This window comes from Corvus hawaiiensis, chromosome 3 (genome assembly GCF_020740725.1).
Source record: "Corvus hawaiiensis isolate bCorHaw1 chromosome 3, bCorHaw1.pri.cur, whole genome shotgun sequence".
Classification (NCBI taxonomy): domain Eukaryota; kingdom Metazoa; phylum Chordata; class Aves; order Passeriformes; family Corvidae; genus Corvus; species Corvus hawaiiensis.
Window position 1 is genome coordinate 77,056,978 of NC_063215.1, and position 14,166 is coordinate 77,071,143.

The 14,166-nt window shown below is 40.4% G+C and overlaps 1 protein-coding gene across 23 annotated transcripts in view; it reads right to left on the reverse strand.

Moving 5' to 3' along the window:
• Window positions 1-4,816: 4,816 nt before the first annotated feature.
• The window catches only part of AFDN (afadin, adherens junction formation factor), a 119,456-nt gene continuing 110,106 nt past the window's right edge, over window positions 4,817-14,166 (reverse strand). For 16 of the 23 annotated variants that reach the window (XM_048299652.1, XM_048299640.1, XM_048299651.1 and 13 more), the window contains 3 exons: window positions 12,097-12,391; window positions 7,680-7,758; window positions 4,817-6,976 (listed from right to left, as the gene is read on the reverse strand). In XM_048299652.1, the coding sequence (XP_048155609.1) occupies window positions 6,832-6,976; window positions 7,680-7,758; window positions 12,097-12,391 (519 nt within the window). In that variant the 3' untranslated portion in view covers window positions 4,817-6,831. Of the gene's footprint in view, window positions 6,977-7,679; window positions 7,759-11,871; window positions 12,392-14,166 lie in introns of those variants that run through there. The other 7 variants (XM_048299659.1, XM_048299656.1, XM_048299655.1 and 4 more) reach the window with 4 other exon arrangements.

Consider the following 14,166-nt stretch of genomic DNA (forward strand, 5'->3'; position numbering starts at 1 on the left):
CCCGCCTCTTCCCCGCCCAGCGCTACGATTGGCTGAGCGAGCGCCACCGCCTGCCAGGCACGCCCCGTCCCTGAGTGGCAGGGCCGCCAACCAATCCGCGAGCAGGGAGTGGGGACGGGGCGGGGCCATGGCGGGCGCCTGTGACGGAGAGCGCCCCCAGCAGGGCGGCTGAGCAGGGACCGGGCGTGCTGTCCGCTCCGTGTCCATTATCCAGAAGGGCAGCGGGATCCCTCCGCCTGCGGCGTCTCCGGGGACAAGTGACCTCAGAGGTCTTTATCCATTATCCAGAGGGGCTGGGGGATCCCTCCGCCTGCGGCATCCCGTGGGATAAGTGATCTCAGAGACCAAGGGTTAGGGCAGGGAGTGCAGGAATAGAAGGAAAGCCAGGAGCTCGCAAGGCTGGTGTACGGATACCGGGTTCCGGGGCCCAGGGGCACAAACGTCACACCAGCACAAAGGGAGAGGAGGAGAAGGACAGAGCCGAGAGCTCCCATATTGGCTACAGGACTTGCCCCCTAAGCAGTTGGTGATGTGTGCTTTGGGGTAAGGCTGTAAGGGCCACAAAAGAAGATTAAGGGATAGGAACATCTGTTAGATGGAGTGTGCTGGGGGATGTGCAGCCTGGAGGAAGGGAAGGCTGAGGGGGATCCAGTCAATATGTGCAAATACCTGAGGGGAGAGTATGAACACCACAGACAGTGCTCTGTGGTGCCCAGCGGTCAGGACAAGAAGCAGGAATGTGAGGGTAGTCAAACACTGGCACAGGCTGCCCAGAGAGATGATGGAGTCTCCACCCTTGGAGCCATTCAAACCCCAGTTAGACCCAGCCCTGAGCAAGCAGCTGTAGCTTTGACGCTGGGCTGGACGATGCACCACGGAGTCTGTTTAGTAACTGTGAACACAGCCGGTGTTAGAAGCACAAAGCCTGTGGGTTCAGGTGGTGTGGGAGTCCTGAGAGGCTGCCCAGAACAGGAGCTATTCATCCCGGCTATGGCTAGGGGTCTCACACTGAGGTTTCCAAGGCGAAAATGTGACATACATTAGCAATACTATTAAGTGATCTACTGTATTGCAGTGAAAGATTTACATGGTCTTGAAAGCAGTCATTATACTTTCTGGCTATAAAATATATAAGTATATCAGATACAGACATGTCAGCTTCTTGGAAGTGGGAAATAGCACTATTTTTGCACTACAGTTGTTTCAGGTTGTTTTTTTTTTAAACCAAAACCACCATGATAATTACAGAGGAATCCAGTTCTGCAAAATAGCAGTCTCAAGTTACTTTCTCCTGAACATGGCAGACGTGCTCTCATGCAGGCAAGTAGAAAATCCAAAGACACACACCAGTGAATCCCGCCATGTGTGGCACAAAAGGGACAGCGCTCCTCTGCAGAGGAACCCAGATACAGCCCATCTATCACAGACCAAACCAAACACGCCTGTGCAGCTCTATCCACCATCTTCTGGGATCCTGCATCTTCAACAAGTTGCTAGAATCTGTAGCCTCCGTTTAAAAAAAAGACCCATCTGAACGGTTGCAGTTGGGTTTGGCACACTAAAGTGTAACTCAGCAGTTCCTCCTTGCAACTAGTTCTGCTTTGATGAAAAATGAGAACTGACAAATGGATGCAGGCTAAAAAGAGTTCAAAAGTGCTGCAATGATGTGGATGTTACAAGATGTTGGCACTAAGTAAGGCAGACAAGATTTTAATCAACATCAGCTATTTTGGGGAGGATGACTTAGTTGCTTGCAGGGTGTGACTCACAGTTCTTGACAATGAGCTGTGATTTTATATGTAATGCTTGTCCTGCAGCAGCAATCAAGTCAGAACAATGTTTTTTTCCAGCAAAACTCAACTTCATCTCAGAAAGATCACCTCTGAAGTGTAATGGTTAATCTCTCCCTTACTGTGGATTTTACCCACTCTTAATGAGATTAAGGATCTTGTTTCTGTAGGTTGTAACAATACTTAATTTACTATCACTCTTTTAAGTAGTAACCTAAAACTGAGCATCCACTACTCTAATTTAGTAATTTCTCTGAGCATCTCTGAAGATCAAATAGTACTGAAAATTGTCCCATCAGTATAAAAACAACAAATCACAGAATGATGTGTAACTCATCGTAACAGCAGCAAATCTCCTTAGGGATCTTCCTTCTATTTCCAAAGCTTAGGAGCGGTTGCTTGATGGGCAGGTAACAAAACAGCCTGTTGGTGAGACCTAGGCAAGAAACGAATATAAAATCCAGATATCTTCTGGAAATGCTGCCAGACTGTAGTCCAGCACACCCTTCTACACTATTATCAGCTTTGAATGATATTTTTTCCCCAAACTTTTACCAACTTGATCCTGTATTTCCCCTGCAAATGCAGGGCCCTGCCATATTACAGATCCTTCTGTGGAATTTCAGGGCCAGAAATTTAATGGAATTGTCTAAATCCACATTTAACTCTTAATTTTAGCATCAGTGAAATACCATATGTGGATTATAAATCTGTCAGTGGATTATAAATCTTAGGATACTGTTAAGTAGGCATTGTCTTGCATACTTCTGATGCATTTCCCTTTAACCCCAGCAGTGGAAGCAACAAGACCTAAGAGGTTCCAGTTTCGGCAACTTCCGCTGAGTTGTCCATTACAGCATTCCTAAATGCAATAACAAGAAACACGAGGGGTAGAAGAGCATTTGGGAAAAAGACCAGGAAAGAAGGTCGTTATCCCTCTTCTGCCAAACACAGAGAGATTCTGCTGTATGCCTCTGCATTTTCTACTGGCTGTATGAGGTGGCATTCTCCATACTCAGCAGATGGTAATTGAGACTTCTGTACTGCACAGAGCCTGTAAACATTATTTGGTGAAGCTGTAAATACTTCATTCCACATTTTTTGGGAACTGTAGTTCAGTTCTGAGCCCCTGTCAGTAACAATAAACTGAGATTCTCTGGGCGGGTGTAGTGCACTGTGGTCTCTTTAAGTTTAGCTGCCATGACAGCTGGGAAAGAAGTCAGCCAACTCCAAAATTTAACCTGTGAGGCTTTGCCTTCTGGGCCACACAACCAGTATCTGACCCCAAGAGAGCAGTTTCCTTTGATTAACAGGAGGAAGAGCCAATCCTTATTGTCACTGAGTGTGTTTTAAGACTGTTATTACTGAAGCTCATTTTTTACCAGCAGTATGTTTTGTGTTATCTAATTGAATTAGGAGGTAAAGAACAGTCTTCTTTATTCTGCTACTTGTGTAGTCACTGCTTGATTTACAAACAGCAATCTGTATGATCAAATACATTGCTTATTATTTCAGGGAACAGAATGCATACTATGGACTTTGTCAACATCTTCCATTTCCCTGTCTTTTCCTCAAAAAGCAGCAAGATTGTAGTACAGACTACCTAAAGGAGTTGAAAAACAGTGTATATGGATGATAGGTGCAGAAGGGAGAATTTAACACAGGTGTTGCCTCTTGGAGGTGTAGCGACCTGGTTCAGGAACGGTACGACGACCACCTCAGGTTGTTCGGGCCATCAGCTCACAGGCACCAATGTGGTGGACGGCAAATGGCGTTTATTCATGGGTTACATAGGGTTAAATAACCTGGGTTTACCGCGTCACTTCCTTCTGGTCAGGTATTACCTGTAGAGGGGAGGGGTTCTACTTGTCCCGCACAACGCGGTATCTTCCGAACGCCTGTCCCTAATCTCCTACATTTCCCCCCCCCCCCCCCGCCCGCTCTCTCCTGAATTATCCACACACAGGTTTAAAATAATTAGTTTTGTAGAGAGCTGACTGCATATGTAACTATTAACTTCACAGTTATCACCGTGTCAGTAGAAACACCAAGAGCTATGCTGCCCAGGCTGCCAGCTCACGCCCCTAAAGCAAAGCAGCTGCTGCACTGCCCAACAGCATCGCACGGGTGTGCTCACTGAGCAAACCTGACCTGAAGGCGTAGCCCAAAGCTTTCTCCCACTGAAAATGCATTACCACTTCTGCACATCACACACACAGTTCCTCTCTCAAACCCCCTGGAATACTTTGGTCTGGAAATAAAACGTTCTATGACAGAGTTCACAGCTGCAGTAACTACAGACTCATCAAATACACCACTTTTTGCTTGTGCTGGCTCTTTTCTCTTGTTTAGACTGAGGGGCTCATACAAGAAGGGCAATGGATTGTTTCCATTTTATTCCAGGCTAGACATTCTACATTCAAAATTAAAAGTTGAGTTCTTTTGAGATTATAGGTGGCTCTCAATCCCCATCTTCAGCATATGTACAGCTACAGCAGAAGGCATCACAGCACTTCACAGGGGCCTGGCTCCCTCCCCAAGCAGAGCTTGAACTGACTCCCATTAAACCACAGCACTCCCAATGGAGACTCTTCATATACTATTTACTTTTCCAAAAGATGCCATGTTCTAGGTTACTCTTTGCTGTTAGAAGAACAACTTTGCACTTGAGAAAGATACAAATACAGTATGACTAGTCTGTAGAGTCGACCCCACTGATATTTACTACTTCATAAGTTGCTGGTTAAGCTGTAAAAATTGCTTCTTTCAAGTCAGCACTATAGGTATTAAACAACATTAGGCTAAGAAATTCTCTCTGGTTAGGGAAGGTCAGCCTCCTTTGTTAATTTTCCATGTAAAATTAATTTGAGGTTTTCATCCACTTATTAGGAGATACACTGACTTTGCTTGTAAATACATTTTAAGAGGGAAGGTAAGGCAAAACATATTAAGAGCCCCTCTGGTTTATGATGATGTTGTTAGGAATGCAGAATTAAATAAGAGTACAAAAAACATTTAATGCAAAGTTAAATACAATACAAACTTTATTAAAAATAGGTTGCAAGTGAAATACAGTAGAAATGGGAAACTACAGCAGTTCTGATGTTTTTCAAATAATGCACAGACAAATATGAAAAGCACTTTTACACATATTCACACTTGACCCGAATGCCCAATAGCGGCCAAATCCACTCAACTGAAGGTTATAGGTATTTTTTTGCTAAGCCTTTTTCAGAGTCTAGCAGCAACAGTAATTCAGCCACAGCATAAGTTTTCTTCCTCAAGAAAAATTTGTCACTGTAAGGCTGCTAGTGTTCTCAAGATAAATTGGGAGAGGCTTGCTTTTCCTGATGAACAGACATAGCAAGCATGCAGATCCTTCATTAACACTTTGAACCAGTTTAATCTTCTACTTCATATTTAACAGGTGAAACGGTAAAAGCACACTTTCAAATAAGAAACCTGAAATACGTAAAAAATATTTACACTCCAATTTTCATTAACTTGCATTTATTTATCATACAACTCTTATTAAAAGTGATTTCTTTCCTAAGGCAGTGAAAGTCTACCCCTTTGTATTTGGAAGTGTGCACAAATCCCTAAATATATATTTATAAGAGAACAATATGATACAGGAAAAAAAATCATCTAAAGCCAGTAAAGGGCTTTGTCAAATAGAAAATTTGTTTGGAATCGCAATATATATTGTCTTAACATCACACAATGAGAAAGATTCTGATGAGGTCCTTATTCCCAACATCATCAGCCACATAAGCATAGCTGAAGAAATAGTGGGAGGAAAAAGATTAACAATTTAAAATTAAATAAGGCTATAACAGTGTGAAAAAATAGCTTGAACTGCCAAAAAGGCTTTCAGTACAACAGTAACAGGATGTCAGTAAAGCCAGCTAGACTGAAGAAGAGCTTGCTAGCAACTGCTTCTCAGTGTGAGCAGAGATGGTTCCTTGCCAGCACACCAGCCCTGTTAATGACCTTACAAACATTCCCACTTCCAGACTGCAGCATTGTATTTGATGCTTTACACTTCAGTCTTCTTCTCTAATGCCAATTCGTATCTCCATAGAAAAAAAATAATCTATTGCTGAACTGGTAATAACAGACTTACCAATACTGTTCCATGCCTAATTGCCCAATTTCTCAGAATCTCTCAGAAAACATACCCATCTGTTCTGCTCACCTCGTAACTGGAATCCTTGCCTTTAACACACTACTAACATTTTGGTCCTAGCTGATGAAGGGCCACTAAGTGTAGCCTACTGTCTATTGCTTATGTAATTTTTAATGAAACAGTTATCCAAAGGTTTTTCACATTTTTCAAAGTCTGAAGCACATATAGTGGGGATGCATCAACATAGACTTTTGCATAACTACAGGTAAAATCTTAGGCATCCATTTTAGACCCAACAAGTACATAGGAATAAAAACATTTTTATTCCAAGATTCTATCTAGAGAATGTGTGTTATGCCAGTACTGAGTAATGGTAAGATCTGTATTGATATGCTGATCCTTCTATGAACACCATTCAGTATGTAAAACTTGCATATGAAATCTTATTTAAGGTGGCCCAGACATTGGCTTCTTGTCAAACAACCTAAAATACTAATTGCTAGTGCACAGTTTAGTTTAGGCAGTTCAAGCTATTCTCACTCTCTCTGCTCAGCAGCTAAAACAAAAGTGTGTCTGTAAAACACCAGGAAACAGAACTTATCTTTGACAAGTGCTACTTGGTCTGGTGCAAAAGAACTTAACCCCCAAAACAGAAAAAAGTTACCTTCACGTGATTCATATCTTTAAAATTTTACAGTGCTTTCATTGTATAAACCACAAGCTCCTGGCAAAGTAATCAGTTTTCTTGCTATTGCAACATCTCTAAGTCTTAATTAACAGTCTTAGATATAGAGGAATCAAAGTCAGTCCTTTCAGAAAACATTCATTTTCTGTTCATACTTAGTAGTGTGCCCCCAATCTCAATCCCTCAATTTGGAAATCATCCGTTACATCTCATAAGGTGCTTTAATCTTATTTTGTGTTCAACTCATTTTCCAGTTCCATTAGTTTCCTAGAAGCTTTTACTTTATTGGATACATCCTGACCCTGTGAAAAAAGTCGCTGGCGTTCCCTGAACGTCAAGTTTTCTGGTGCTCCAGGTAAATCTGCATCTTGACTGGAAAGGAAACAAAAAGTATTTTTTATAATTCTCATCTACAAGATCCTTAAACATAATAATTCTTGATGACATGTAATGACAGCTTCTTTGACTACAGCAAAGGAGTCTTTGTTTCTGTTCTGAAAGGTTTTGTTCCTCACACATACCTTTAACTCTGACATTGTGCTATCACTTAAGAGAAATTTATAACTTGACCATTTATTGCACGTCAAAATAAATGGAAAGGCTGGCCAATTTTCAACATGAATGGCAGGTATAAAGTAAGGCTCTCTCTGTATTAGCACAGCATTACTGCTTTGGCTAAACTAGCAAGCTTTTCTGTGGTGGCACATTTCTAAGAAAAAGCACTGTGTGAGATATATATACAGCCTGTATTATTTATGCTTATTACAAGTTTGGTAAGAATCCCACTGGAGAGGTCCTGTTCAGATTTATAAATACACCTAAACCAGCTGAAGTTTTTCATTTACAGTAATCATTTGGTTTACTTAGTTGTAGTGCCAAAATTTGTTGCTGTTTAGCAGTGCTTCAGATCATCTAAGGACTTGTGGAGAGAACTTAGTTGTGTTTTATAGTAACCCATAACAGAGCCAACTGCAGAACTCTTGAGCAGCCCCCAGAGATACAACGATGACAACAGAAAATACTGCAGAAGTTAGCCAATCAGTTGTATAAAAGTTAATGGACTCCTGTATATCACCTTTTAGATCTTTTGTCTCTTGGATCCCGATAAACTTCCCCAGCAGCTGCTCCTGTAGATCCAGTGTATGAATTTATTCCTTATGCAAAAGAAAGAAGTTTAAGGACAGCAGTTACAACACAAAAGTTTTGTACTGTAGTCCTCCAAAAAAGGTGCAGTGCTTCTTTCAAGAAACAAACTCAAATAAGAATCATAATTAATTAGAGGTCATCTGATCTCTAGAATATTTAAACCCAGTACTATTTAATTACAACCCTCTTTAAACAGCTTAATTTTTTTGGTTCCGAATTTTGAGTCAGAACCCATTTTGTTTAGATTATCCAGCACATGCCAAATCATGGTCTTTATCTTATTATGGCTTATTGTAAGACAGACATTAGAAGCTGTTCAAGGAGATGAACAGAAAGAGCAACACTCTTCATTATCCTGTGACAAGCTCCACAGAAAGTAAGTTAGCTGCAGTGCCTCTCTCTCTGAGGCTAAAAGTAAGCAAAGATTAGTATATAACATCTTTGCAATTCAGCAGAATTAGAATTTTAGTCTCTGTTAAGTCTGAGTAAGCAAACTGTATCACTCAGAAGATGCCCCTTTCCTCCCGTCCCTATATTTAAATTTCAAGCAACTCTTGCAGCACTGCACCTTTAAGCTGATACAACACACAGGTTTTACACATTATATTAATTCTTTCTAAAGGCCACAAGACACAACCTTTTATTTCCAACCAGAAGTTTAATAATTTAATTTATATTTAAGACCATATTCTCTTATTAACTATCAGGAAAAGAGTAAAAAGAAGTGTCAGCACACTACTCAGATTTGTCTTCAGTCAGTTCTGGTCTCAATATCGTACATGTTATGTCTTGTGAACCTTCTTTGGTACAAAAGGAGATGTTTGCTTCTTCCACTGGTACATCTAACTTCTCAGAAATATTCTGTAATACACAAATGAGGCTGGAACACAAAAGCCAATTTAGCTCATGTGTTGTAGGCCAGATTTTTTACACCAAGAATTTGCAGCAAACCAAATCATGCTAGGTATGCCAGGCATATGAAGACTTTTTTCTTCTCAGTTGTGAGTCTTACATTTCCTGCCTTCCCTAGTTTGAAAAGGCTGGATGCACAAGCTGCGGTTCATAGTTTCATTTGCATTAGGATAGTGGTTTTCATTTGGGTGTTGACTTTTTCTTTAGTGAGCTGACAGACCCAATGGTCTTAAGAGACCCAGTGGAAGAAGGCACGAGAGCAAAATTTGCAGAAGCGTGGTTTACTAGAGTTAACACTCAGAACAGGAAAGAGCTGTAAAGGACAGGAATGTAACAGTCAGCGAGATGGGAGATGGTCAAACTGCACAGTGAATTCTGCATTTTGTGCAAACGGCTTTGTACGTTACGCAGGCAGTCTTCATAGAAGCTTGAGCAATCAAGTGAAGTTAACCTGTTCTCATAGCTATTTTAAAAATTATGAAATAAGAGTATTCAGAATTAGTTGTATGGTTTATGAATTAGGCTATTAAAGGCGAAGCATCATACTACAATATTCCTTAATTGTTACCAAAACCCTGACCAAATCTTTGTAAATTGTCCTTTTGATTGTTTTCCAGGAAAAACAAATGTGCACACACAATACCACTGAACGTTTCACTTTCCTGAGATTCATTTTTCAATTAAAATTAACAGAAAGCAGGATTAGAAATGCAATTATATATGAAATGGCATTCTGGGTTTTGGATGATGGGAGGCAGGGAGAGTGGTGGTGACAACTAGTGACTGATGGCTCTAGGGTTGCTTAATTCATTACATGTACAGCCTTCAAAGTGCCAAATAAGGAAGGAAAGCAAGGGCTTTTGGAAGCCTACGTGCTGTGATGGAAGGCACATTTTACTCTTTATTACAGTTAGTTTCAATAAGAATTTCTAGAAAAAGAAAGTGCTTTGAAAGAAAAAATTCAGTACAGTCATACAGTACCAAAGCTTCATGTCAAAGCCTGCCATTTCAGAATATTCTTAGTTCTTTGAGATACTCAGTGTTCAAATGCTGAAGTCCTTCTGATAGAAAACTGGCTGTGGGTTTATCAGTGGCTTCATGTGCACGGTGGATAGGCATAATGGTAGCACAGAGGAGGTAGCATCCCGAATGTCTGCTTATACTGCAGTCGAATGAAAACACACTGAAAAGCTAAAACCTTCCCTCATCTTCCTTTAAGATTCAGAAGCTATTACAGAGCCAGACAGATGGGCTTGCAGAGAGAGGCTATTACCACAGAGACTACTACATCCTGAGATCTCACAGGCAACACCAGTGTAAATGACCAGGCTTCCCCCACCTTCACACAATAATCAGTGTGGATACTTTTTTTATGTAACTTGGGTGTTGTGCTGACCCCAAACAGTGGAACTACTAATCATCAACTGCACCAGTGGGACAGTAATTGTAATTCAGCTAAACTGTCCCTTCAGCAGTATTAAAAACTATGCAATACTGTGCAGAGCTTCTCTTCAGCACCGGAAGCAGTCCAACTGTAGCAGAAGCTAATTTGCCCTGCAAAGGAAAGGATGCCTTGCTGGAAAATGACTACTTGAGCCTCAACTGAAAAGGATGCGGACAAGAAGCTCAGCGGCCTCATATATGTCCTAAGTCAGATTCATATACTACTGCAGCTGGATTAGAAGTGCTTCTAATAGATGGAACCTATTTGGAGGCTCATATCCTCCCTATGCTGAGGGCACACTGCTGAATAAAGCAAGTGAGCGATTTTCCTAATTTGTTACGTGGCCAAGAAAGTGATGAGGGATATAACATATTGTAGGATTCCACCTGTGCCACTGAGACTTGAATCCAGCAAACATGTTAGCCATTCAGCTAGAAGCCAGCATAAACACTTTCCCTTGGGATCTCAGGTGACTTGCTACCCTTTTCATTTTAGAAGGATGATTTGATCACCTGGAGTTGGTTGTCAAGCACTTACTAACCTCCAGCATAAGCAAAAAGAATAAACTAGGAGAATGTAATGGCCACAATTTCCTTCAAAAGAATAAAACAAATGTAGAAGTACCAGCAGATGCCACTGTTTAAAGACGAAGTATTATATGAATAAAGAGCAAACTTATCAGAGTGAGACATACTCAAAGAGTCAAGTATACAAGATCTCTCCTATACAGCAGCAATTTTTAAAAATCCCAAAACTTTAGATTGAATTGGCTTTGAATTCAGGAATATAGCTCAACTAGTACTCTGCAAGTAATATATGGTGCTGAAGTTACTGGCAGCTAGAGCTCTAACTGAAATTAAACTCCATTATGGTTGGCCAGATGGAGTTGCACAACAAGATGAGGAGTCAAAGAAACACAGGGGAAGGGAAGGGAAGGGAAGGGAAGGGAAGGGAAGGGAAGGGAAGGGAAGGGAAGGGAAGGGAAGGGAAGGGAAGGGAAGGGAAGGGAAGGGAAGGGAAGGGAAGGGAAGGGAAGGGAAGGGAAGGGAAGGGAAGGGAAGGGAAGGGAAGGGAAGGGAAGGGAAGGGAAGGGAAGGGAAGGGAAGGGAAGGGGCAAAGCAAGCAGTGCCAAGATGAAATTTAGATTTATGTCTCTCTGCAAGGAAACTGCACTGTACAAACCAGAACTTCAGGAATGGTGCCTAATACATGAAACTAGCTGCAAGACCTGTATTTCTCTTGGTGCTTGTGTATTTAAGAACTACATCTACAAATGTAATTTTTAAAGCCATTTGCACACACTATTAAAAGAGAGAGGACCCTGGTACCAGTAACAAAGCAGAAGATAAGTTCTGTCCATGAACCCATTAGGAGAGGTTTCCTGTGTTCAAGAAAGGTGCACTTCCAGATGCCCTGAGTAAACAGCGATCAATCATACAAAACAAATCACTTAAAGATACAGAGTGAAAGCCAAAACCAACAGTACTTCGAATTGATTGAGTAGCAGTTAAAACAATTTCTGATTCGTACGTGAAAGACAGAATTTTTCTTTTGAAAAGTTTGGGTAAAGAGCAAGAAAATTTGAGAGATCAAAATAATTAAAAATTGAAGGATTCATATTAATATCAGAATTTAAGTTAGATCACCAGAGTGAAAACAGTAATTAAGGGAGGGGGAAATCACAAAATAAGTGATTCAATCTAGAGCACTGGAGTTGAAAATATGAGGATAGTTTTGTAGAGATGACTGATTTCATTGTTTCTACCTTTAGAGCTGCTGGCATGGATGAAACTTGGTTTGTTTGACGGGGGTAGGGGCTGGCTTTTTTTGACAGTAGTACTGTTGGCATTGACAGGAGATGACTGGAATGAGTCGGAAAGAAAGATGCCATCTGAAACTGGGCGAGGCTGGCGGGAGGGCTGCTGTGGCTTAAGGGTGGCAGGAGGAAAGTCACCATAAGATTTTCTTGTGCTGGAGTACTTATCCTGACCTGCTAGATTGGAATCCTCCTCCTCATCATCATCATCATCATTGTATGCAACAAACTTGGCAGTATAAATCGTGTCAGGGGAGAGGACCTGTGTTTTGAGGTAAGAGGTGTTTCGCTGAGGTGGGGGAGGAGGAGCGTTAGATGAAGGGGTTGGGGATGGGAGTTCATATTCCCGTGGAAGCGGAGGTCTGTACAGACCAGGCTCGTCAGGTTCCAGCAATCTTCGTTCAGCTTCATCGTGCTGCCTGCGCCTTTCAGCCTCTAAGCGACTGTAATACTCCTCTTCCTGGCGCCTCTGAAAGCCCAGAGGAAACAGAAACACAGCGGTCAGAAATTTCAATCTATGAGATTTAAGCTTTCCACCACTGAGCTACAAACATCTTCCATAAATCTTTTTTGTCTCCTTTTCTGGCAGTAAGCAGAGCATCTATATGGACTCATACAAAGAATCATTTACTACTATGCAGAAAAGCAGCAGCCATCCAATAACAATGTAGCTGTTATTTACAGATTTACCACTGCCTGTGGTCACTAAGGCAACTGCCTGTGTAAACTAAGGGCATTCCAACATTTATTACCCAAAATGTAACTACAGTTAATAAGGGGCAGATTTACTAAAGCTGTAAAGAATCTGTGGGAGAGGAGAATAACTAAAATTAACTACCACCTTAAAAAAGGAACTTTGTAATTTTGTTTCATGCTTATACAACGTAAATTAGTCAACAGAGCCTTGGAACAGATGACTGTTGACAAAGTTTCTAGTATAAACAACAGGAAAACTATTTTCATACAAAAATCGTTTACAAAGAAGTCTTCCAAAAGAGACATCAAATAAATGCTGTTAAAAAGCATTTAAAAGAGAAACTATACTAATGATATTTATATGAGGTTAATGACCATTTAAAAAGTCATGAAATATCTTCTATGTATTTTTCCACTTTAAAAGACTGTTCTGTTTTTAAACTAAACAGCATTTAATTCTGTTCAGCTCTTGTCTCAGACACATTGTAAATTAATACAAGGGTTTATTGAGTAGTTTGATAACAAATGAGAAGGTGTACTTGGGAACTGTAGGTACGTTACAAAACCCTTTGGGTATAAGCATAGTATAACTTCTGCTGGGAATATATGGCATTCTAAACAACCATCATTTCTGGTTTTAATCCACATGTTTAAAAAAAATCCACTTTATCTGCTTATCTGTCCAACACTGAGTCAGTTATCCTGAAAAAAATAATAAATAAATCTAATCTTGTTCATCTACAGCAAAGATGTGAAACTCGTCTCCTTGTACTACTCTCTAAAACCATTTTACTGATGGTACTGAGTTGGTAAAAGTATCTCAGTCAACATCTGCCAGTGAAAAAACACTTTCAAGTGTATGATCCAAATGTCATTTGGCCGCATCATTGTCAGAAGTTAAGAAAACCATGGTTGTTTTCTCTTGGTTCCCTTTTTTTTTTAAGCTCCACACAGTATATTTTTAAATACTTTCCTCACTGCAGATACGTCTTCCTCACTTCTCTCTTACTACCACCTCTTCCACTCACCAACTCATACTGTTTATGGGAAACAATTTAACTAAGCTTGAAAACAATCTAACAAAAATAAATGAACACAGTGATTGTATTTACAGTTTGGGGTTTTTTTAAATGTATTTGCTCAACCTTCCAAGATGAACAACTTTAGAAGCTAGCCTTCTTTCTTCTTTCTGAAGTCAGTGTTACTAACAGGCAAACTAAACAAAAGTAACTAATTTCTCTAGGAACAAAAAGGTCTTAAGAAAAATGCTGAGTCAAATAAGTTGCTTTATCTTCTAGTATTATCAGTAAAGCTTCTCAAATTCACGTATAATGTTTTGAAGGAACCTACAACCCTGAATTTTTATAATTTGACTGCACACTTATCTGCTGAAATTATTTACTCGCTTTCTAGAAACTATTTCCTTCCCACAGTCCGAACATAAAAACCAACATGGAATATTCATCACTACTTTGCTGTATTTCATACTTCTCTCTGTATCTGTATTAAAAAATACTACAGAAATATACAAGTGCCATCTCTGGGACA